Consider the following 23,065-nt stretch of genomic DNA (forward strand, 5'->3'; position numbering starts at 1 on the left):
CCTAGAGTCTGTCATACAGAGTGAAATGAGTCAGAAAGAGAAAAACAAATATCGTATGCTAACGCACATATATGGAATCTAAAAAAAAATGGTTCTGATGAACCTAGAGGCAGGGCAGGAATGAAGACACAGACGTAGAGAATGGACTTGAGGACACGGGGTGGGGGGAAGGATAAGATGGGACGAAGTGAGAGAGTAGCAGTGACATATATACACTACCAAATGCAAAATAGATAGCTAGTGGGAAACAGTTGCAAAGCACAGGGAGATCAGCTCGGTGCTTTGTGACCACCTAGAGGGGTGGGATAGGGAGGGTGGGAGGGAGATGCAAGAGGGAGGGGATATGGGGATATATGTACACATATAGCTGATTCACTTTGTTATAAAGCAGCAACTAACACAACATTGTAAAGCAATTATACTCCAATAAAGATGTTTAAATAAAAAAAGAAGAAGAAGAATCTGCCTGCCAGTGCAGGGGACACGGGTTTGAGCCCTGGTCTGGGAAGATCCCACATGCCACGGAGCAACTAAGCCTGTGTGCCACAACTACTGAGCCTGTGCTCTAGACCCCATGAGCCACAACTGCTGAGCCTGCATGCTGCAACTACTGATGCCCGCGCACCTAGAGCCCGTGCTCCACAACAAGAGAAGCCACCGCAATGAGAAGCCCGTGCGCCACAACAAAGAGTAGCCCCCACTCGCCGCCACTAGAGAAAGCCTGCGCGCAGCAACGAAGACCCAATGCAGCCAAAAATAAATAAATAAATTTATTTTAAAAAAAGAAGACATTCTTGTCTTCTTTTTAAGATGAGAACATTGAGCTCTGAGGAACTAACATGTCCAGTGTTAGTGGCAAGGACGGTACTGAGACTCGAACTTGGAGTTGTGGAGTCTCAGTGCTGTGCTCTTTCAGTTATCATTCATGGTCTTCCATCTGGAGAGATGGCATTTATTTAGGAACAAAGCGGGACTCACTGCCAGTTCTGATCAAGAGAGGACAAAAGACCTACGAGACTACTGAAATCATCATAGAAAAATGTAATGTAAATTCACCAAATGGCTTTATGTCTGTTTTGTATAGACCAGGAGAAAATTGTTTTCAGCAGGATCTAGGTTAGATCAACCACACAAATAAAATGATAGTGTCATTCCCTTGCTCTTAAAATAGGATCATTACTTTCATAATCCAGCTACCAAAGCTCCTCTCTAAATAAACCCGCTCCGCATCTTGACATGCTGCCCTTGACCTCAGAGAAGCAGAACAAGAAGTATCAGTGATGACTTGCCCTCACCCTCAGGTGGGCCCCTCCTGGCTACACTGCGGGGAGCGTGTTAGGTTTACTGCCAAAATGAAGAACTAAAGCCACTTAAGTGGCAAGTTTCTGCCAAGATTTCCATTTCTGAGCTGTCACGGGTTGACGCCAAGCCTCTTCCAGGGTGCCTGCCTCCTCCTCCTCATTTCCACTCTGGTTTCTTGTGGCTGTGTTTAAGTGTATTGAAACTGGGTGGTTTTCATGACTGATTGAATGTGAAGGTCCCCAGCTATGAGCTCTTTCAGGAATGGGCACCACTGTCTGGAAGAGCATATGGAATCTTCTCTCAGGTTTTTAAAGAATAATAGAGGCTTCATCCACCCAGACTGAATTAGTTTCAGTCGTGCTCCAGAGAGGGGATGGCTGACTTTGAGAGGCTTAACAACCAAGAATGCTGTGGTCCTGACTCAGTCACATCCAGGATATCCTCTGGGGAACAGCAGACAGAAGCCTACTTCATTGTATCCGGAGGTAGATCTGGGCAAAGATGGCCAGATGTCCCTATTTCCAAGAACCAGTTAGTACTATGATTTCCAAAAATCCTTTTCTAGACAGAGTGATCATCTTAGGGTGAACGTTTGATGATGATGTATTGATGCAGGTCAAGTTTGATGGTGGGTTCCACGTGAACATGAATGACTGTGCAAATCCATCCCCTCCCCAAGAAAAACACGTGGCCTTGTCCTGGCAGTACATCATTTAGGCCAGCTCCCTAAAATCGGACAGAAGTATCGATAGTATTTCTTGGAGTATGTATTATTGTCCTTATCTTACAGATGAGGAAACTGAGGTCCAGAGAAGCGAGTAGGTTACAGAGCAAATAAGAAGCACAGTTGGGTTCTTAAACCAAGGCTGAAGCTCCTTCCACAAGGATGAAAAATTGAAAATAGATTTGTCACCTCACAACCATAGAAGCAAACTAGTCTTTTGACTGTTACCTGATGTAGAGCGGGCCTGGCGATATCTGCTGTGGGGCTGTCAAGACCTGAGTTTTTATTCCACCTCCCAGATAATTAATGGCTCAGTCCTGTGGGTGCTGATTGCATTGAGATGGGTAGGGGACAGGGAGGAAAGATAGAATCCAGCTTGATAAGATGGAAGAGCTGAGGAACAGCTTACTGCCATCTGCGTCACTTCTCATCCTCATTTCCTTCTCTTTTTGTCACGTAACTTGTCCTTCCACATACAAATCCAAAGGGCAGGCTCACAGGGAGAATGGCTTGTTAGATGAAAGAAACTGGGAAACTTGTGGCTGCCTGTTTGTGTTTTCATGCAGGTCCATGCTCTTTTTTTTTTTTTTGGCTGTGCTGTGCAGCTTGGGGGATCCTAGTTCCCAACCAGGGATTGAACCTGAGCCCTCAGCAGTGAAAGCAAGCGTGGAATCCCAACCACTGGACCACCAGGGAACTCCCTGATGCTGGTCCAGATGTGAGGTTTCTTGCTGTAATTCCAATCCCATGCCTCATGTGCCAGAGACGAGTAGCAAACATCCCAGCTGCCCGCACTGTGGATGCCCACCTGCCAGGGCCTTGCAGCTTCATCTGCAACTATTGCATTGGAAGCAGTTTGGATAATTGCTCTCTTCAAATGGGAGGATAGACTGGGATTGCACAAGGTGCTATTATTACTTATTGGAATAATAAGGAATACTTATTGGTGTTTAATAGGGATTTACTCCCAGTTTGTTCCCTGTTCCAAATCAGCCAGTCTGGTCAGGAGAGACTGTTCTCCTCTAACTCCAATACCTGCCTTCAGTTGGAGGCCGGCCCTGTGGTGTCCAGGCGGTGCAGATGGCCAGCACCACCCAGTTCGTGGGAGGACCTGCCCTTCCCTTTGTTCTGGCCAGAGACAGGCCTGTCACTGCAATGACTCTCACAGACGTCCTTCCCCTCCTGCCCACTTCACTTTTCCTCCGGATCCCAAATGTATCACCCACATCCCCCTTCTCCATGGTCCCTAACAATGAGTAACTTCTCCCTTCCTACCTCAACTTCCCACACCCTCTTTTCCTAAGTAGCAAAATTTAAATCCATCAGCATCAGGAAAAATCGTAAAATGTTAGGCTTTTTTAAAAGAGAGTCTGTATTGAGTTCAATAAACTCAGCTAATCAGTAGCAGCTATATTATTAACAACAACACAACCATTAGCATGTATTGGGTGCCTACTAAGCACAGCCTAAGAGGCAGATGATATCATCCACCCTGACTTGACAGCGAGGGACCTGAAACACAGGGCAACGAAGGGACCTGGCTGAGGCCACACGGGCGGTGAGTGCAGAGCCAGGACCTGGGCCAACTGACCCGGAGCCCGTGGTTCTGGCGCAGGTGCTCTGCTACCGTTGCCCACAGGGGCCTGGAGTGCGAGACCTGGAAGGAGGCCTTCCCTGCCCACTTCGCTGCTTCCCGCCCCTCCTCTACCATCCACAATCCATCCACAAGTCTCTGCAGGCCCTTGCCCTTCCTTTCCATCCTTCCGCCTGTTCTTCCTCCTGGGCCTGTCCTTCAGAAGGCAGCAGAAGACACCTTCCCCCACCCCCCGCCCCACTGTGCCCCTCCCCTCGTTCTGCTCACGTGTGGGCTTCCCCCGCCCCCCTCCTCCGGCAGCCACACTGGTCCCTCTGGCCCACCTCACTGCCTCACACATTCTCCTGATAAACGTCTCCTGCAGGCCTGTTCTCTGAGTACAAATAACGTAAGGCCTCCACCCTTGAGTCTCTGTCTAAACCCGCAGTTGTAGGCCTTCCTCGGGTCCTGCCTGCACAGTGAGCGGAAGGCCTCCTGCTACTCACCCTCCAACCCTGCGCGCAGAGCCCTCCCTCACCCCCCGCCCCCCGCCCCCCCGCCACCGCCAGCCTGCCCAGTTAATGCCGGTGCCCCCTGGCAGGGACAGTGTTTGTGCGCAGTGCTGGTGCTCAGCTGTTAGCACCCACCACCAAGCCCTGATGACAGGTGGGGGGAAGCCCAGCCCCGTGGCTTCAAAGTATCTCCATTCAGGTTATTTTTAAACAGCATTTTGCTGTGCCCGTGGGTTGAATGACACTGTGCTTGCAGCCAAGTGTTGGGGTCACGACAGACCCTGAGGAAAGGACAGTAACAACTATGCATTAATTCAGATGTTTGCAAAATATATATTTAGTTTATTCCCTGGGCCCAGATGCTCACTCCTGTAACCCTGACTCTAAGAGATAGCTTTAAGGCAAAACTGCACTTTTCCTTGAGGCAAGGCTCATGAGACCCTGCAGAGGCCCCACTGTTCTTAGGACTGGTTAGGCTGAAGATCTGTGCCAGGGAGGCAAAGCCTGAAGGCGGGAGAGACTAGGAGAGCCTGACAGCCACGGCCCGCACTTGGACCCATCACATCAGGGGCCTGGCCCCGACCCCATGGCACTATCTGAGCTGTGGTCCAGACAACTGGCCTGCATGCCCATTTGATCAGCAGCCTGGCATAATTTTCTGGCCACCTGAACACACAGCCTGACAGAGCAGATTCTCACCTGTGGCTGCTATCAGGTGAGAGAATGTAATGGTCACCCAGCTTTCTGTGCCCTGTCCCAGCCTAGAAAAGACCTGGGCCTCCTGGAGCTCATTTCCCACGTGATGGAACCAGGACCTACAGCTTCTGTACCTTCTCCCCTCTTTGCCCAGTAGAACCTCAAGCCTTGTGTTTACCAACTGATAGTGACAGGTGACCAGGAGGCCTCTTTGTTGGTTCAGGCGCCACAGGGCTGGCGATAGCTCTTCCACTTGGCCAGTTGCTTCTTATATTTTCTTCAGCTAAACTTTCCTGAGGGAGCCCAGTGTGTCAGGCCGTCATGATAATGATAACTGCTATTCTCTCTCTCACACAACAGCTTTCTCGAAATATAATTCACACATCAAAAAAATCCATCCTTTTCAAAGTGTGCAATTCGATGGTTTTTAGTCCATTAACAGAATTGTGAAACTTGTGAAACAATCACCACTATCTAATTTTAGAACATCTTCATCACCTTCAAAAAGAAACCCTGTACCTATTAGCTGTCACTCCCTATCTCCTCTTCCCCACAGCCCCTGGCAACTAGTAGTATACTTTTTGTCTCTGTGGATTTGCCTGTTCTGGATATTTCATATAAATGCAAGCATACAACATGTGATCTTTTGTAACTGGCTTCTTTCACTTAGCATAATGTTTTCAAGGTTCATTTGTGTTGTTACAGGTATCAGTACTTCATTCCTTTTTACTGCTGAATAGTATTCCATTGTGTGGATGTACCACATTTTGTTTATTCACTTATCAGCTGATGGACATTTGGATTATTTCCACTTTGCAGCCGGTATGAATAATCCTGCTATGAACATTCATGCACAAGTTTCTGTGTGAACATAGTTTTCAGTTCTCTTGGGTACATACCTAGGAGTGGAATTGCTGGGTCATATGGTAACACTACGTTTAACAATTTGAAGAACTTCCAAACTGCTTTCCAAAGTGACTGCACCATTTTACAATCCCACCAGCAATGTGTGAGGGTTTGCAGTTCTCTTTGGATATTCACAACAGCTTTCTAAGATTGGTATTATAATCTACAACTTACAGTTAAGGCCACCGAGGCTCAGAAAAGGTAAGTAACTTGGCTATTACTTCCAAATGCCAGGCTCTTCACTCTGTGACCAACGGCCAAGTATTAACCCTGTATCCCCAGTGAACAACTGTGTTTCTCACCCTTTTACCTCTATGCCTGCATCACCCTGATGAGAAATCTTTATGTGTTACAGGACGTGTCAGGAAATGCTGCATTTCTGGCCTTCACTCCTTTTGGGTTTGTTGTTCTGCAAGGAAACAAGAGGGTCCACTTCATTAAATGGTGAGTATCTTTATTTCCACAACAGGCTTTTTATACCTCACCAACTGGGAAGGGCTGTGGTTCCCATGTCCTATGTCTGTGATTGGGCGAGTTCTGGTTCTGAGCCCTCTCCAAAGCCTTGCATCCATAATGGTAACTGATGAAGGCAGTGGTCTCTTCTAGGGATCCTGTGCTTCCACAGGGGTGTTCCTGAGAGCCAACAGCCTCTCCAGAGAGAGAAAGGGTATGGAAAGTTGGGTTCTGGGTAGGAGAGACGTTTAGAGCTGGAGCCAATGTTAGGGAAGCAAAAGTTCCCATGAGAACTGAGTCCTTGGGACTGTCCCCTGCTGAGGACCATAGCATCTGCAGCGATGTTTACTCCTTACCCACTCTCCTAACGAAGGAGGGCTTGCAGTGACCCCTGGGGCAGATATAAGTTACCCTGTTGCTCTGGCAAAACACCCTCCTCGGACCAAACCCCACGGTGGGCACTGCCTGCAGGAGCACAGATGCTGCTCTGTCTCCTGTCCCTCTTCAGGGCTTAGGTGCCCTCAGCCTCCAGCCTCCGAGAGTCACATCCCCACTCTTTCTTCCCTCCCCTGCCTCTCCCACTCCCAATTCTAGCAGGCAAGAGCCACTGCTGCAGCCACAGCTGCTCGGAACTGCTTCCTCTCCGCCCATCTGTTGGAATCTGTTCTGCTGCGTGGCTCTGTGAGCCGATGCAGCAGACTCTGGTTTGTTGATGGACGTTTGGCTCTCCTAGAGACCCTTTTTCTGGCCCATGCAAACATCTTGCAGCCTCATGTTGCATATTTTACTAAGCCCCTGTGATCTCTGAAGCTTCCTGGGCCTTAGACTGCCAAGTCTAAGCTGGCCAGCTCCTCTCAGGGGCTTGGACAGGCGTCTTACCTTGGCCCAGCAGAGCTCAACCAGGGAAGCCTGCTCCTGTCTTGTTTCCTCCACCTTCTCAAGAAGAGCTAGCGGGGAACCTGAGGACAGAGCTGCTCCCTGGTGAGCTTTCTGCTGGGGATGCTGCAGGCCAGCTCTCCTGCGACATCCTCTTCAGCTCCCCTGATAGCTTGTGGACAGACACCCCCTTTCCAACCCTTGTGGCTCTTGTGAAGCTTGGCGACATGATGATCAACCACAGTGCTTGTGAAACTGCTCCCCAGACATGCCCGGCCAGGCCCCATTCCCCAGAAAACCCCTTCCCAGGGCGGCCTGCTGCACTGGGCTAATCCGTGTGCTCCCCAACACGCCCATTTGCTACCCCTTCTCAAGCTGGCCCACTCACTGCACTCCTTGGGTGAAGATGGTGAGGGTTTGGGGTCTTCTGTCCAACAAGATACTTTTCAGAAAAAGACAATGAACAGGGTCAGGCCACCGCTCTCCCAGTGAGGAGCACTTGCTATTTGGAGATCTCTGGGTTGTCTGATGTTCCTTAGAAGGCCCGGATCCTGGCCACACTCCAACCAGGGTAGCTGTCTTATGAGGTGGCTGGTAGGGGGCGTTTTAGCTAGAAACAGGTAGGACACACCCGGGCCTGTAGTCCCTAAAGTATCCTTGTCCTCCAGAAGCCCTGCTGCTCACTGGGTTGTCCCAGGCCCTTTTCCTTCTATAGCTTCTCTCACAGCCCATTTCTTCAGGACATCTCTTCATATGCCTCACCTTTAAAGTAATAGATGTAAATTTAATCACACTTCCAATAGAAAACTTCCTACTTCACTATCTTGCTTATTGAAGCCTAGGATGATCTGTGTGCTTGTTTATATATCAATCAGTTGATATTTATTGTATTCTGTATGAGAGATTGATTGATTGGGAGGGAAGGAATCCCATGTGGCTTGTACTAGCTCAGAACTGGTGGTCAGAAGTTGTGAGCTCTCATCCTGACCCAGCCATGATTTCCAGGGAACAGGTGACCTTCCTCTGTCCCCTGAGTTTTGCCCAGTAGTAAATTGGGTACATTGTTCTCACTACCTTTCTGCTACTTTCTGGGATATTGAGGAACTCTCCCTAGAAATCGCAAAGAGGAAGAAGCCAAGTGGAAGCAGATTATGCATTGTCAGACCTCCTTGGGGGGTCCCAGTTGGGTAGAAAAATAAAGACTCTGCCCCCAGTGAGGCAGGAGGGCCTTCAGGCTCCAGAGGGTAGCTGTGTCAGGCCAATGGAAGGGAAGTGAGGAGTGACCAATGCTGAGGCCTAGTTCTCTGGCTCTCAGGGACATCCACCTAAGACCCCAGTCATTTTTCCATTTTGTAAATGTAACCAAGGCTGAGAGCAGTATGTGGAGGTGAGGTCTAAGTCGTGCCATGTACAGTAACCATGTCACTTCTTCTGATTTGTGTCTGTCCTGCGGGTGGATGTACCCCAGTATCCTGTTTGCCTCTTTTACTGCAGCCATTCACTGGGCTGGTGGCTTCAAGGATTTTTCTACAAAAACCCCTAAGCCCCTTTCCTGGTCAGTACGCTGCATGACTGTTCCATGTAATCTGTTCTCTCTCTTTGGTATGTTGCCCTGCCCCCCTCCCTGAGATCGTTTGACATTTGTCTGCATTAAACTGCATTTTCCATCCAGTGGCACAGTCACCTGAAAGACTCAACTCCCTCAGAACCTGGTCGCATTGTTTTTCATTATTTGCTGTTATCTTGAACTTTGGCCTCATCAGCTACCTGTGGCATCTTACATTTGACAGTCCCATCCAGATAATGCACCTGTGTTATGAACCAAATCCTGAAATGGCCCAGGACCACTCTACCTAGACTCACTTCCCATGCAAACGTTTCCCTTTTACAGCCACTGTTGATGAGCCCGAAATCCTCCTATCACCCTATTATTATAGTGTGATTGACCAGAAAACTGTGGATTGAACTGTTACAACAACTGTTCTCTAAGGCCCCTGCGCTGCTGTCTTGTTTCAGTTCTAATTTTGGCTAAAACTGTGTCTGTGCCTGGAGCCCCTTCCAGTCGGGGTGGGCTGTGCATCTACAAGACTTAGCTGTGAGCAAGCAGCCCACAGTGAGATGACGGGCACTCTCTTTGTGCTTCTAGGAATGAGGTGACCAAGCTGAAATTTGAAGGAAAGACTTTTTATTTGTACGTAAGTCAGAAAGAGGTGAGTGCTGGCTTCCTTCTCTTCAGGGAGGGCTGGGGCACTGGGGTGGCTCCTGATGGCCAGGGCTGAACCACAGTGGTCCATCCAGACAGAGCTAAGCCCCCTGCATGCCAAGCCGGGACCAAGGTCAAGGCTGGAGGTGAGGAGACATGAGATGACGAGAGGTGGCTGTAGGTCCTGGAGCACAGTGACTTCCTCAGGGATGCTGGTGACCCTCAGAGGTTCCATACCTCCAGGAAGTACAGAGTAAGATTCTTTTGCTTCCATATGAAAATTCCAGGAAGATAATAAATACCAAAAAAAAAAAAAAAAAAAAAAAAAAAAGAAAAGAAAATTCCAGTTGAGAGTGCCACTTTCTCTGGGGAGGGCTCACTTGGTTCAAGCGGTGCCAGCAGAGACTTACTCTGATTGGACCTGCCAGGTGTGCCCTTCTGCACTGACCTCAGCTCTGTCCTGTGGGTGCTGCAGGCTTCTCTTCCCTCCAGGCAGCCCCTTCCCCATCTGAAGCCTCTCCCTGAGAGCACTGGGGAGCCTTCAGGCAGCTCAGGGCTCAGTGTCCTGGCCCTCTTCACCCTTCGCTTCGCCATCCACACTCAGCTGTTTCTATGTGGGGTTTTTTGTAGGAAAAGAAAATTATTCTCACATATTTTGCTCCAACTCCAGAAGCCTGCAAGCACCTCTGGAAATGTGGGATAGAGAACCAAGCCTTCTACAAGTGAGTGGACACGTTGGATGGGAACCGCCTTTATCAGGGCCAAAGCCATAGAAGCTACTTTAAGAGGAACAATGGGCAGGAAAGTTTGAGCGACTCTGACAAAGGAGACATGAGGTGACAAGGCTGAGCTTCCTTATAAAACTCAGACCCCTTTCCGGGTGGCTGTCTGTACCGCCTGGAGGGTCAGAGCTGATGTCTGGGAATGTGTGTCAGTGGAGTTGCCCAAGGTGTCTACCTTGAGATGTCGTTGGACAGCCCCCAGTGGCAAAGCAGTTCTGGGTCTTTTCAGGGTAAGGCTTGGGCCAGAGAAAGCCCATAGGTGCCTGACTTGAATAAAGCTGGCCCCTTGGAGCCATTCAGAGCCCAGAATACAATAGCTCTATGAAGGAACAGGCGCAGCCCAGAGCAGCTCCCTAAGCCTTGGAGAGACTCTGGGGCCCGCTCCCCAGTGGGTGGCCTGGTGCTGAGCTGGGGTTGATACCAGCCCTTCCTGGTGTGTCACTGACAGAGGTGTTGCCAGTGACAGGCCAAGTGCTCAGGAGCCGGGGGTGGGGTAGCTGGAGGAAGCAAGGACTTGACTGTTACTGAGATAGCAGCTTTGGGGCAAAGGAGAGCTTAGCTTAACAAATGATTTTGTAAAGTATATTGAGGCTTTTGTGCCCAGTTTTCTTTGATTTAAAAAGTTGTTATATAGGGCTTCCCTGGTGGCGCAGTGGTTGAGAGTCCGCCTGCCGATGCAGGGGACACGGGTTCGTGCCCCGGTCCGGGAAGATCCCACATGCCGTGGAGCGGCTGGGCCAGTGAGCCATGGCTGCTGAGCCTGCGCGTCTGGAGCCTGTGCTCCGCGACGGGAGAGGCCACAACAGAGAGCGGCCCGCGTACCGCACACACACACACACACAAAAAGTTGTTATAAAAGCATTAGGGAGCAAAGAAATAGCCCATCGAGAAACTGGGGTGATGCCAGATAAAGTGTATTTCGCCACAACCCTTGGTCTTGTTTTTAAAATAGAATGCCATGACTTATGCTTTAATAAGCTGCATCTTAATCAGAACAACATAAGACAGAATGTGTGGTATATTCCTCCCCTGACAGGCCATAGTTCTCCCTCCAGTAACCTGAAGGATCCAGAGCAGAATTGCTCTGGGCTGGGAGGGCACCATCTTCCTCCCCACTCAACAGACTCTGCTACCTGCTGACTGCTGTGGGATCCTGGCCCCCAAAGGCTGTTTCTTGGGCAGGCTTTCTGAGTTGTATAATAAATTCTCTGCATTTGATACCAGAATCAGGGGTGAGTTGAATGGGCAGCCTGAATTCTCACCTGAGTGGGCTTCTTTCTTCTCATGGAGAAGACACTCGGAAGACTTCCATGTGGTCACATTTCCCTCCTATTCAGTCCCTGGCTGTCCAAGGAAAGCCAAGAAAACATTTCAGCACCATTTCCGGAGGCCCTCCTTTGTTTTTCCGTCTGAGCCATGGGAACAGAATTGTGCTTCTGAACCTGTGACCAAACTCAGTTTCTGAGTCTTTCCCTAACAGATTGCCAGCATCCACACTGGAAACCAAGGCCGCTTTTCACTCTTCTCCATGACTAATTCGTTGTTAAAAGCCTCTATCCTGGGCCAGACCCCCATTTATGCCAAGTTGCTAGCAGGAGCCACTTCGGCCTCACTCGGAGTATCTGTCATGGACAGATCCCTGCCCTGCTTTTGGCCTAGTGCTTTGAAGGGAGCCGGGCAGACTCAAGAACGTGCGCAGATAAGAATAATTTTACGTGTCTAACACGTATTAAATATTTTAAACCAAAAAAAAAAAAAAAAAAGAAAAAAGAATGTGCTCAGACAGGAGAGTAAGTAGGCTCAGAGCCTCATGGAGCCCTGAGACAGGTGGGGATGGTGTCCCCAGCACCTGCTGTTCATGGATCATAGGGACAACTCCCTAAATGTTCACTGCCCGCTCCGGACAAAGGCTTCAGATCAGTTCGGTTCCCGGCTGGGTTAGCACTACAGGCACCCAGGGCGTGTTGTGGATGGGGTCAGGTCTTGGGAGATTCAATCTGGGCAGCTCTGCCCAAGCTTCCCTTTCTAAGTGACAGGAGTACAGGGATCAGAGCAGTCACTCAAGGGTGTGGCTTCCAGAGTCTCCACCTCAGCTGTTCACAGCCTTGAAAGTGGTGTTAATGGGCTTTCTGGGGGAGGGCAAATGGTTCCAAGTTCAAACAAATGGTGGAACTTTTATTAAAGTTCAGCTAGTTTCTTCATTTCACGACTTCTCAGAGTCTCTAATGTGACAATATACTTTAGGTTCTCTCCAAGAAGGAGATGGAATAGGAAGGGCACTACTCTCTTCTCCACCCACAGTTACCCAGACATGGACACGAATTCTCAAATACTAGAACTGGAAGGGACTCCTGAGGTCAAGCAGTCCCAGCTCCATCATTTTACAGATAAGACTGAGGCTAAGAGAGGAAAAATTTGCCCAGGGTCACACTGCTAACCCAGTGGCCTGGCTGAGATTCAGCAGGTGGCATTCTCTTTCCCTTTTATTCTCTCAGTCCCCATGGTGAACCCATGAGGCACTCTTGGGGAGCCCTCACTCTCCTAACGTGGAAGTGGGTTGCAGCATGCCTGTCCATAGCACTGAGACCGTGAACACGGCCCTCAGGTGCTAAAGGAGAGTCAGAGACAAGCAGGGCTGTGAAGGGCCTTTTCCTGAAGGGTTTCTTCAAGTAGCCTTTGGAAGGAGCTGGAGACACAGCCTTAGGCTGTAAGGCATTGCAGGCCATGTCTCACACTGGACTTTGCCTTGCTGCAGGCTGGAGAAGTCAAGCCAAGTCCGCACAGTGTCCAGCAGCAATTTATTCTTTAAAGGGAGCCGGTTCCGATACAGGTAAATAGTGACAGTAAGTAACCGTTATGGACCTATTTTCAGACCCGTCTCTGGAGAAGGGTGGCCCAGTGGTCCTTACCCTGAGAACAAAGACACTGGGAACCTCCAAAGAAGTGTGAGGTTTCCATCCAATTCTCCTGTCTCCTAACCCTTTGACTATTTCTTTCCTTCCCTGCAGCTGTTTGCCTGTAGGGGTTAAAATGTGTGTCTTCTCCTGCCCTTACAAAAGCAGCAAAATAAGAACTGTAAGAGTGATTCCTTTCATTTCTATCTAAAGATTTCATTTTTTTGGCAATATTTTTGGAACACGCTGGACAATGAGGAATCATTCCTAAATGAGAATGGAAGATCCCAAAGACCGCAGAGATAGAGAGCTGTCAGGACGCCTTAGAGCTCTTCACCCCAGAAAGCAAGCCCCACTCAGTGGCCTAAACATTGGGAAGGGGTAGGCCAAAGAGGCCACTTCCCAATTCAGCCCAAGTATCTGAGATCTTACAGAGGAGCTCAGTCCTGGAACAGTCTCATTTTTTGCTGCTTGTTTTATTTATACTACTTATAGTGGCCGAGTTGCAAAGGAAGTAATGGAGTCCAGTGCCAAGATCAAACGGGAGCCACCAGAAATACACAGGTAGGCACCAGGGGCTTATCCCCAAACCAGGTCCAGCTCAGATCTCAGAATCTTAAAAGAGCCAGCAGTTTGAGTACTGTGAAGATTCTGGCCATGATGGCTTCTAAACAGGGCAGCAGGGTGAAGAGACCCATCTCAGCCAAAGGCATGGGAACAGGATGACCCTGGTTCCCTAAGCCCTGATGGAGAATGAGGGAAGGTGGGCTAATGCAGACAGTACATCAGACCCAGGAGCCACCTTCCTGGGTAATTCTCTACCATCATCCCAGGTCCTGAAATTGGTCATAGACCTTGGAGGACATGCCCAAGCAGCAAGATTTCACTGGCTCTGTAAACAGTCCATTACAGGAAGCCAGTCACACTAGGTCTGAAATAGTTTCAGGATCCATGCTTTATGTATAACTGTAAATCATGCATGTCCAGGAGGCCATCTCCTAAAACCTCATAAGACTGAGGGAGAATATGATTGGCCAAAAGGTCTGGGGTTTGCTAACCAGCCTGACCTCTGGAAATGGGAGCATTACTACCTGCCTTCACACAGAGCCCCCTGCCACCAGCAGCCTCTGTGGGAAGTCAGGGGAGGCTGCATATCAGTCTTAGGCACATTTTTAGGAGCACCACATATCCTGGGGCTCTACTCTCTGACAATCCTGCCCAGGGACCAGTGGCACCATTGCCACACTAAAGAAAGGATCGGGTAGGTCTGGGATATAAGGAGGTTGACAAGTTTGAAGTAGTGTCTCTGACTGGGATCCAGGGACTAAAGGCAGAAAGCAGGCATTAAAGATTTTTTAAAACAAAACAAAACTTAACACAGCCAGGCAATTCTCAGGCAATTCTAGTAACCAGTCCTCAACTCTGAGTCCTGACCACATCTGTCAGTGCACTAAGTCAACAGAATTCTTTTTTTCTTTAACCTCAGAGCAGGGATGGTCCCCAGCCGCAGCTGTCCCTCCATAACCCATGGCCCAAGGCTGAGCAGCGTCCCCAGGACCCGGAGAAGAGCTGTTCACATCTCCATCATGGAAGGTGAGCATGAGCTCTGGAGATGACCTGGGGTTCCTCCAAAGTTGTCACCTGGACCAGTTCCTCACAGGGACCTTGAAAAGAAGTGAATTTGCACTAGAGACAGCAGCAAGTTTCTCCAACGGTGGGGAGAATGTTTCATCCAGTCAATGGGAACACCAGCTGGGTGTCAGGTGAAGGGTAATCCCATCCAGCCCTGATGAGCTGTGGTCCAGGAGGGGTTTGTAGATCTAAGAGTATCAGACTAAACGTTTGGGAGAGAACTTTGTATGTGGAAGCTACCAGGTTCCATGCAGTTCTGAAATTGATTTCCATCAGAGGCTTTCTTTCACTTGTGTTCCAGATCTGATAACCAGTTTCCACAGCTTAAAGGATCAGGGTGGCTGAGGCAGTTAACCAAGAAATGAAAACTCTTGGTTCTGAAGCATCCCAGTAGCTGCCACCACCTTCTACTTCAGTTGTAGAAATGTCTTCTTGCTATCTGAATTCTTTAACATTGTCTCAGGAAATCCAATATGCCCCTTCTCTCTCTACCATTCCCTCGCTCTGGAGGAGGTGGAGGTGGGAAGAGAGACAAAGTCTGTGTATTTTCACTGAACGAGATGACCCAGTAGCTGGGGTTGATACCTCTCCAGTCTCTGGGCAGTTTATACTGTTAGGAGACTTTGGGAAGATTGCCCTCCAGCTGTTGTCACTGACCCAGCTTGCCCCACAGGCTTGATACAGGTATAAAGTTGAGTGCTTTCCTTCCTAAAGACAACATTTTGTTTGTTTGTTTGTTTGGGGTTTTTTAATTTTTTATTTATTTATTTTTGGCAGCATTGGGTCTTTGTTGCTGTGCACAGGCTTTCTCTAGTTGCGGTGAGCGGGGGCTTCTCATTGCGGTGGCTTCTCTTGTGGAGCACGGGTTCTAGGCACGTGGGCTCAGTAGTTGTGGTGCATGGGCTTAGCTGCTCCACGGTATGTGGGATCTTAGTTCCCTGACCAGGGATCGAACCCATGGCCCCTGCATTGGCAGGCGGATTCTTAACCACTGCGCCACCAGGGAAGTCCCCTGAAGACAATGTTTTGTAGGACCTCAGAAGATCACAAGCAGCTGTACACAGCAGTAGGACTGCTTCAAACCTGTCCCTTTCCTGGAAGCTGGGGAGGGAAGGCCCTCTGCCCTTTCTGTGGGAATGCTGCTTGTTAATGAAAATGAAGAATCGCTTAGGTTAGGAAGGACACTGCTCTGCTGCTCCTCCGGGAGGATCTCTGGTTTGTGTTTAGGATTTTACAATGTGTCACTGACTCTGCATCACCTGAGTATGGTGTAAAACTACAAACAGTCTAGGGGTTGAGAACCCTGGCTGGGCAACCACCATCAAAGGCCTTATTTATGTGAGTACCTTAGCTGCTCCATTTTGTAAAACCCCATGGGTTTCGAGGAAGCTGATGTATGTGCAAGTACTTTAAAGAGATGAAAGCATTTACTGGGCAGGCAGCAAGCACAATGCAAAGAGCCCTGGTCAGGAAGTCAAGGATGAGATCAAAATAAGAGCTGTGCCACACATTTTCTGGGCAGGTTGCTTAACCTCTCTGAGCCTGTTGCCCCCACTGTAGAAAGGGGTGGGGGGTTGGGGGAGGGTGCCTTGGAAACTCCCAAGTATAATTGCTATGCAAGGTATGGAATTATTGAGATCTGGCCATCATCAGACACAGCCCCCTGGTTTTCCCTCCTATCTTAGGCTGAGCGGGAGAAGTGAGCCCAGCTCTCTTATTTTGGGGTGTGCATCTCAGGAAAGTGGACTGTCTTCTCCTCTTTTGAGGAAACATAACTTTCTCCCCTCTCTGTGGCCCTTGTTCCCATCTGTCCTGAGGCTGAAGCCACCAGGTTCATCCCAAGGCTCTTGCAGAAAGTCGGGACAGCTGTCCTCCCAGAGAAAAGGCCACCCCTGGGGGAAAGCTGGCCCTAATGCAGGTATCGCATAGGAGAGCAGCCTCAGGCATTACTGCTCCCCAGCATATGGAAGAATGTCCAGTAAAACCAGCATTCCCAGAAGAGGGAAGACTGAGGCCATCCATGTGGGGATATAACTCATTTGGAGTAGCTGCCAAGCAGGGTTAGCAAAACAACTCAGAGGTGGGGAGAAGCATCCTCAAGCTCCCCCAAGACGAGCTGTGAGGCTGCCTCAGTTCCCAACCAGCTCTGGCTGTGCCTTCAGCCTCCTCCCAGAACCTGTCTTCTCCCATTGTAGCAGCAGTAGGCTCCTCAACATACAAAACTGTCACCCATGCTTACAAAATGCCAGGGGAGGGTGCAGAAAGCTGTTAGAGCAGAGACACCCCCCCACCCCAGGGCCAGGGCACGGCCTCAAAAGCTTAGGCTCAGAACTTCACACCTGGCAGATTATAACACAGCAGGCCTCCACGTGCTACTCCCCAAGCCAACGTGCTCCTTACACCCCGTGCCCAGTGGTGCCTATAGACAAGCACAGTCTTCATCCCCGGTCATGGCCCTCGGGGCCCATTAGACTCAGAAGGGCGTGGGTAGAAGCTCAGAACTGCCCTGGCAGGAATGAAACTCACAGGCAGAATGTAATTCAGGGTGAGGAGAGGCAGATGGACATCTGGTTTGGATGTGAAAAAAAATACAAGATTTTAGCAGTTGAGTGGCTCTATCAGTGCAGGGATCATCAAGCCTGGGGAAATAAAGAATGGATTATTTCAGGAGGTGAGAGTTCAGCTGCATCATCTCTCAAGAGGGGGTTTTGCCTTTAAAGCACCTAACACGGCGGGACCTCAGAGGAAGGACACAAACCATCAAAACTCCCAGGAAGTTATGGACATTTGAAATTGGTTCACGCTCCATCAGGGATTGTCTTTCCTATAGTCCATACGGCACATAAATTAATATCACAGAAACCATTTGCCTTTTCCAGGGGAAAGCTTTGTATGCTATCTCCAAAAACAGTGGGGAAAATTGCAAAACCATTAACGTAACGTTACAGTTTGAATGAAACCATGTAATCTCAATGAGCTGAGACCCTCAAAAAGAAGACTGCATTGGTTGGCCCTGCCCTCTGCTCTCGGGGATGCCAAGATAACACATGTTATTAGCACAGGCCTGACCCAGAGAGGACGCTCAGGTATGTCAGTTCCTTTCACCCATTGTGCCCCATGGGGCAGCCAGACAAATAGCGTAGATCCCAGTGGAGGAGGGGATGCAGCCCATTTCCAGCCCCAGAGCCACCGCCTCACACTTCAGAGCCACCCAACCCAAAGCCATTTTCTTTGTAGCTTCACATCCTGGATTTTCTGGGACAGTCCCGATTTCCCCTACTCTCTGGGATTATTCCCTGCCCTCTCTGTTCCTCACCCTCTGAGAGGTCTGGGGCCCTTATACGGGCCTCAGGGAAACAGTTACTGACTGGGAAAGCATTACCTTTTATAGCTCTAAGTCCTTCTGACTGAATCCAGTCCCCTGATAACGCTGGCCTCTCAGAGCTGCTCTTTCCCTGCAGCTCAGTCTGCTCTGAGACTCTCAGAGCCAACCTTTTCTCTCCAGCATGGGAGGCACTGCGAAAGGGCTGCCATGGCGTGAGATCAGTTGGTTTCCCATCCTTTCCCTCTGTACATTCCCTGCCTGGCTGATTCCCACGAAGAGATCAGCTGGTTTCCACTGAAGAAGTACCTGCCTTCCTGGGCCACCATGGGGAAGAGTCTGATTAAGATTCACACCAGAGTCCGAGTTCAGCTCCGGTTGACTAATCACTGCCTTCGGCCCCTGAGTGTGCGCATCCTGAGGATGGGGCCCCGGCTCCAGGGTAGGCTCCTGACCACTGTGCCCCCCGGCCCACTGGGAGCCACCTCTGGGCAAGGCGATCAGCTGGAGCACCTCCAAGGTAAAAAGACACCCTCTGTTTTGCTGTGCCACTCACCCAGATCCCACCCACGGCACCCACCCCATCCGTCCCAGAATAACAGGTTTGAGGCGAGTGGTGGTTTCTAGTGAAACCTGAAATTCCGTACAGGACTAACCTAGCATAGGAATAACCTTAACTTTACAGGTGAGGTCTGTTGGGGGAACAGAAGACTGACATTTACTGAGTAATTTTGTCAGGCTCTCTACTTAGAAATACATATGTAGCCATTATCTTGTTTACTGAGAGCACCAACAACTCCTATAATGTGGCTTCTGGTGTCCCTCTGATTTGCTCTTTCTGATGTCACAGCCTTTGCCTCTCACCTTCGCCAGCAAGCTTAGGGCTGAATTGTAGGCCAGGCTATGATTGCACTAAGTGGCTTCCGGCAGCTATGCTGGTCATACATTAGAAGATCTGGCAGTCAGAGCTGTCCTTGTGAGGGGACAGCCCTTGAAAGGGTGTGAGGTGCCCTGTGCAACGGGGCTGAGGTTCCAGAGAACAGGGATCCAGAAGAGTACTTGGGAAAGGAGCTGAGCCAGCAACATGTAAGATCGGAGCCTGGAAAGGTTTGTTTTATCAGAAACCCATTTCACACTCCCAGGTACGTGTTTCTCATGCTACACACGTGCAAATGGGGGAAGAAGGGAGGAACACTGGGGAAAACAGAGAGCAGAGGAACATCAAAGACTCTGAAACAAGGGACAGGCTCTTAATTTCACCTTACTTCACAACAGTTTCTTGGGCAATTGGGACCTAAGTCTAAGGCAGGTGCAGGCTGTTGACTTAATTCATCCTGGCCTGTTCCACTCCCTGGAATCCAACAGCATGATCATTAGCACCATGGAATAGAAAGAGGCTTGGATTCTACCCTTGTCTTTGCCAGTAACAACCAACCACGTGACTGTAACCTCTTGCCCTCACCACTTCATGAAGTTGTTTAAAGATAAAATGGAAGTGCTTTAAAAAGTTTAAAACATTATACAAATTTAAGTATTTTATAGCATACGGACAAAGGAAATACAGCCAGGACCGTGCAGCTTCTGAAAGCAGGAGCTGAGAGCTGCGGCTAATATACTAATGGTGAGGTGGTGGGGAGCAGAGGCGGATAGCAGGGGGCTACCATCTCCCGTGCCCATGCCAGCCACTTGTTCGTAACCCAGGGTTCGTTCCTATGGATAATCTTTTACTGTGTGTATGCTGAGACGGGCTACAGCAGGCTGGGCAGGCAGGCGGCCTGGCTACAACTGGCCACCTACCAAGGAAGCCAAGGAAGATGAGATACACTATTTCTGAAATGTTACTGGCACCTTTTAAAAGAGAACTTGGGGCTTCTGAAGCCAGCCCAGAACCAGAAAACTCCGTAATCGGCCCTGGTTAGGTCTTACCTTTACTAGCTGGGTGTCCAGCTGTCTGGGGCAGTCAGGGTCGATTTCAGAGCAACAGAAGGGGACGAGCTTCTCTTGATGTGGACCACAAAAGCAGGGAGAGCTACTCTGGAACCACCAATAGGGCCAGGAGTAGAAAATACAGACACTGAACTTGAAACAAGAAGCCATTTCCTTGGGAGCACTATGACATGGGCCACACTTGGTGACTCTGAGCTCTGACATCCTCTGGCCTGGGTGGTTGCTGTTTGGTTGAGGGGAGTAACCAGCTCCTGTTCTTCCCTACTAGAGCTTTGAGCCCAGGAAAGAAAGAAATGTTCCATCTAAGAAAGTAAGGAGATAATGAGTAGTTTTAGGGGCAGAAGACTGTTTCTCCTAACTAATGTAAGAGGATTTCCCACTGATGCAACAAGATTGTCTCAGAGACCCCTCTGTACTCTGGAGTAGCTAAAGCAAGGGGAGCTGTCAGCCTGTTCTGGACTCGGCTCAGTCTAAGGTGAAAAGAGAGGGAGAGCACTTAGGAAGAGCAGATCAGGTTTTTACCTCCCACAAAGTCAGGAGAGCTAGAACTGGGAGGCTGAGGAGACTGATAGCAAATGCAGAAATCCAAAAGATGAGCTCATGAGCTCAAGGAGCTGTGTGCCGGGTTGTTAGGAGGACACTCGGCTCCAGAATGATGAGGCCCAGCTGGGCAAAACACAGTCTCCTCCACACTCCTGCCTCTCAAGGCCCTCGGGTCCCTGAACTATGACCCCAGCTCTGGTTGGGTCAGGGATAGTCTGCAATTCTCTTTCAAATTGGGCTAAAGACAGGCCTAGGACACCAAAGGCAGGAAAGGCAGAATCTTTAACCAATATGGCCAAAACTATAAGCAAAAAGAAAGAAACTTTCAACCAATGCCACTCTAGTTCCTGCTGCTTCTCTTGTCCTATTCTTGATACATCAAAACAGAGGGCAGTGGCCATTGCTGCTGGTCACGTGGGGCGTGCAAAGGGGCTTCCTAAGATTTCAGTGACCAGATAAAGCAGGATAGGTGCTGCCTCCGCCTGACAGCGAAGTGGGTGCCAGCACACAGAAGGCCTGCTCATTTTCCTTTTGCCTTTCCAGGCCTCGAGTCCCTACGGGACAGTGCCCACTCCACCCCGGTACGTTCCTCCTCCCACGGGGACACTTTCCTGCCTCACGTGAGAAGCAGCCGGGCAGACAGCAATGAGCGAGTCGCCGTGATCGCGGATGAGGCCTACAGCCCTGCAGACAGCGTGCTGCCCACCCCTGTGGCCGAGCACAGCCTGGAGCTGATGCTGCTTTCCCGGCAGATCAATGGGGCCACCTGCAGCATTGAGGAGGAGAAGGAGTCTGAGGCCAGCACCCCAACTGCTGCAGAGATGGAGGCCCTTGGGGGAGAGCTGAGGGCCCTGTGTCAGGGGCACGGCAGGCCAGAGGAGGAACAGGTGAATAAGTTTGTTTTAAGTGTCCTCCGTTTGCTCCTTGTGACCATGGGACTCCTCTTTGTTTTGCTCCTCCTCCTGATCATCCTTACTGAGTCTGACCTTGACATTGCCTTTTTCCGCGATATCCGCCAGACCCCCGAGTTTGAACAATTCCACTATCAATACTTTTGTCCCCTCAGGCGATGGTTTGCCTGCAAAATCCGCTCACTGGTGAGCCTGCTCACTGACACCTGAGAAGGTATGAATCCTCCCAATAACTAGCCAGGTGGACCAAGGAGCCCGGCTACCCATTCCCAGCAATGGGACCCATCGCGGAACCATCGGCACATGTACCAAGTCCTCCTCTCATGACTCAAAGTCCAGAGCCTAGGAGGGTCGTTTCCCAGAAGAAGAAAGGGATAGGCTCACGCCTTGTCTAAACTAACTGGGAAAACTCATTTCCTTCAGAGGTTCTTTCAAGAAAGGCTCGGCGACTCTCTTTCTCATCCTCCCAATTTGCAGGATAAAATTTTTGGTTTTGAATTTTGATTTTTCATAGATGTGTATTATTTTGAAAATATCAAAAATAATTTATTTTATTATTACTGATTCTCGCAGTAGTGTCACCTAGTAGATGGGACACTAGTTGGAGACTAGAGAGCTGTTGTCTTCTGTATTCTGCAGGAGCTTTCCTACTCAGTTCCAGTAGACTCATCACTGCAGCCTCAGCGGGGCAGGCCAGGGGTCTGGACAATGGGGACTGTCTAGGTTTTCTTCCCAGACAGAGCTTTTAAAACAAAGTAAACATCCATGTAGAATGATTAAATGGAAAGTTGCTTCTTATGATGGTCTGAGTTGGATTTTCTTTTCCTTTTATTTCTTTCAAATCTGAGCAGAGTGGGCATCTGAAGGGACCACCACTACAGCAGCAGCAGCAGGGGTGGGGTAAGTCTGTCCCCTTAGACTAGATCATAGTGGGCATCACCATGAGTTTTGTATAATGAACTTAGACTTCTGTGGGGTTTTTTGCTGAAGAACCTCAAGACTTTTTTAGTGCTCCAGAAGCATTAGGTGAATTCAGTGGTGCCAGGGATAGAATTGTCAGAAATGCAGGACTAAGTGTAGTTAACAGAAACCAGAGCTAAGGTACCTGAGAGACTGTTGAGATCACAGAGCAGTACTTATTTTGTACAACACCGTCCCCCCAAAAAAAGACTTTCAATTTATATTTTAACAACAAAATGTATTTTCTTATCAACTCATATTTTGTTTTTACTTTATGGATTAAGAAAAATAGAGCCTGATGAACTTAAATGATACAAGGAAGAAACTGATCCTGAGAATGAAAAGCTTCAGAAAATAGAATTCCAAGATCAACAAACAGCCTGGGAAGGGACCAGGAAAAGAATCTCTTTAAATAGGAGTTCTAAGAGATGCCTACAAAAGAAGGTGAATGTGGCAGAGAACAAGACTTAGATGTAGAAATACTGCCCCCTAGCGTCAGCCTCTGCACTGGGAAAATGAAAGTTGTAGGAAAGCACTTGCCATCCTTGCCGAGGGGAGCCGTGGAAGCATGCAGAAGCGCAGCATGTGGAGGGTGAGTGTGGGGTCCGAGGCCCGAGCTCTGCAACTCTTACAACCACTCACACACAAGATCTTGTTTTCATCTCAGGGAGAGATTTCTAAGTCATCTGGGGCCTGAGGACTTCTTATGTAAGGACAGTCAGTGGACATATTCCTGGGACCCACATAACAGTGGAGCAGCTGCTGACACCCTATGATGCTGGGCAGCCCCAAATGCAGAAAAGAATGAGTCACGTGTAGATCTGCTTTC

General features: G+C 49.3%; 1 protein-coding gene across 3 annotated transcripts in view; it reads left to right on the forward strand.

The window, feature by feature from the left end:
- FRMD5 (FERM domain containing 5) overlaps window positions 1–23,065 on the forward strand; it is a 381,630-nt gene extending 358,565 nt beyond the window's left edge. Inside the window, exons 8-15 of one of the 3 annotated variants that reach the window (XM_024118363.2) lie at window positions 6,069–6,157; window positions 9,189–9,252; window positions 9,876–9,967; window positions 12,783–12,857; window positions 13,417–13,485; window positions 14,408–14,514; window positions 20,909–21,252; window positions 22,128–23,065. In XM_024118363.2, coding sequence (XP_023974131.1) covers window positions 6,069–6,157; window positions 9,189–9,252; window positions 9,876–9,967; window positions 12,783–12,857; window positions 13,417–13,485; window positions 14,408–14,514; window positions 20,909–21,252; window positions 22,128–22,199 — 912 coding nt within the window. In that variant the 3' untranslated portion in view covers window positions 22,200–23,065. Of the gene's footprint in view, window positions 1–6,068; window positions 6,158–9,188; window positions 9,253–9,875; window positions 9,968–12,782; window positions 12,858–13,416; window positions 13,486–14,407; window positions 14,515–20,908; window positions 22,075–22,127 lie in introns of those variants that run through there. The other 2 variants (XM_024118364.3, XM_024118361.1) reach the window with 2 other exon arrangements.

Source organism: Physeter macrocephalus, chromosome 11, assembly GCF_002837175.3.
Source record: "Physeter macrocephalus isolate SW-GA chromosome 11, ASM283717v5, whole genome shotgun sequence".
Lineage (NCBI taxonomy): Eukaryota > Metazoa > Chordata > Mammalia > Artiodactyla > Physeteridae > Physeter > Physeter macrocephalus.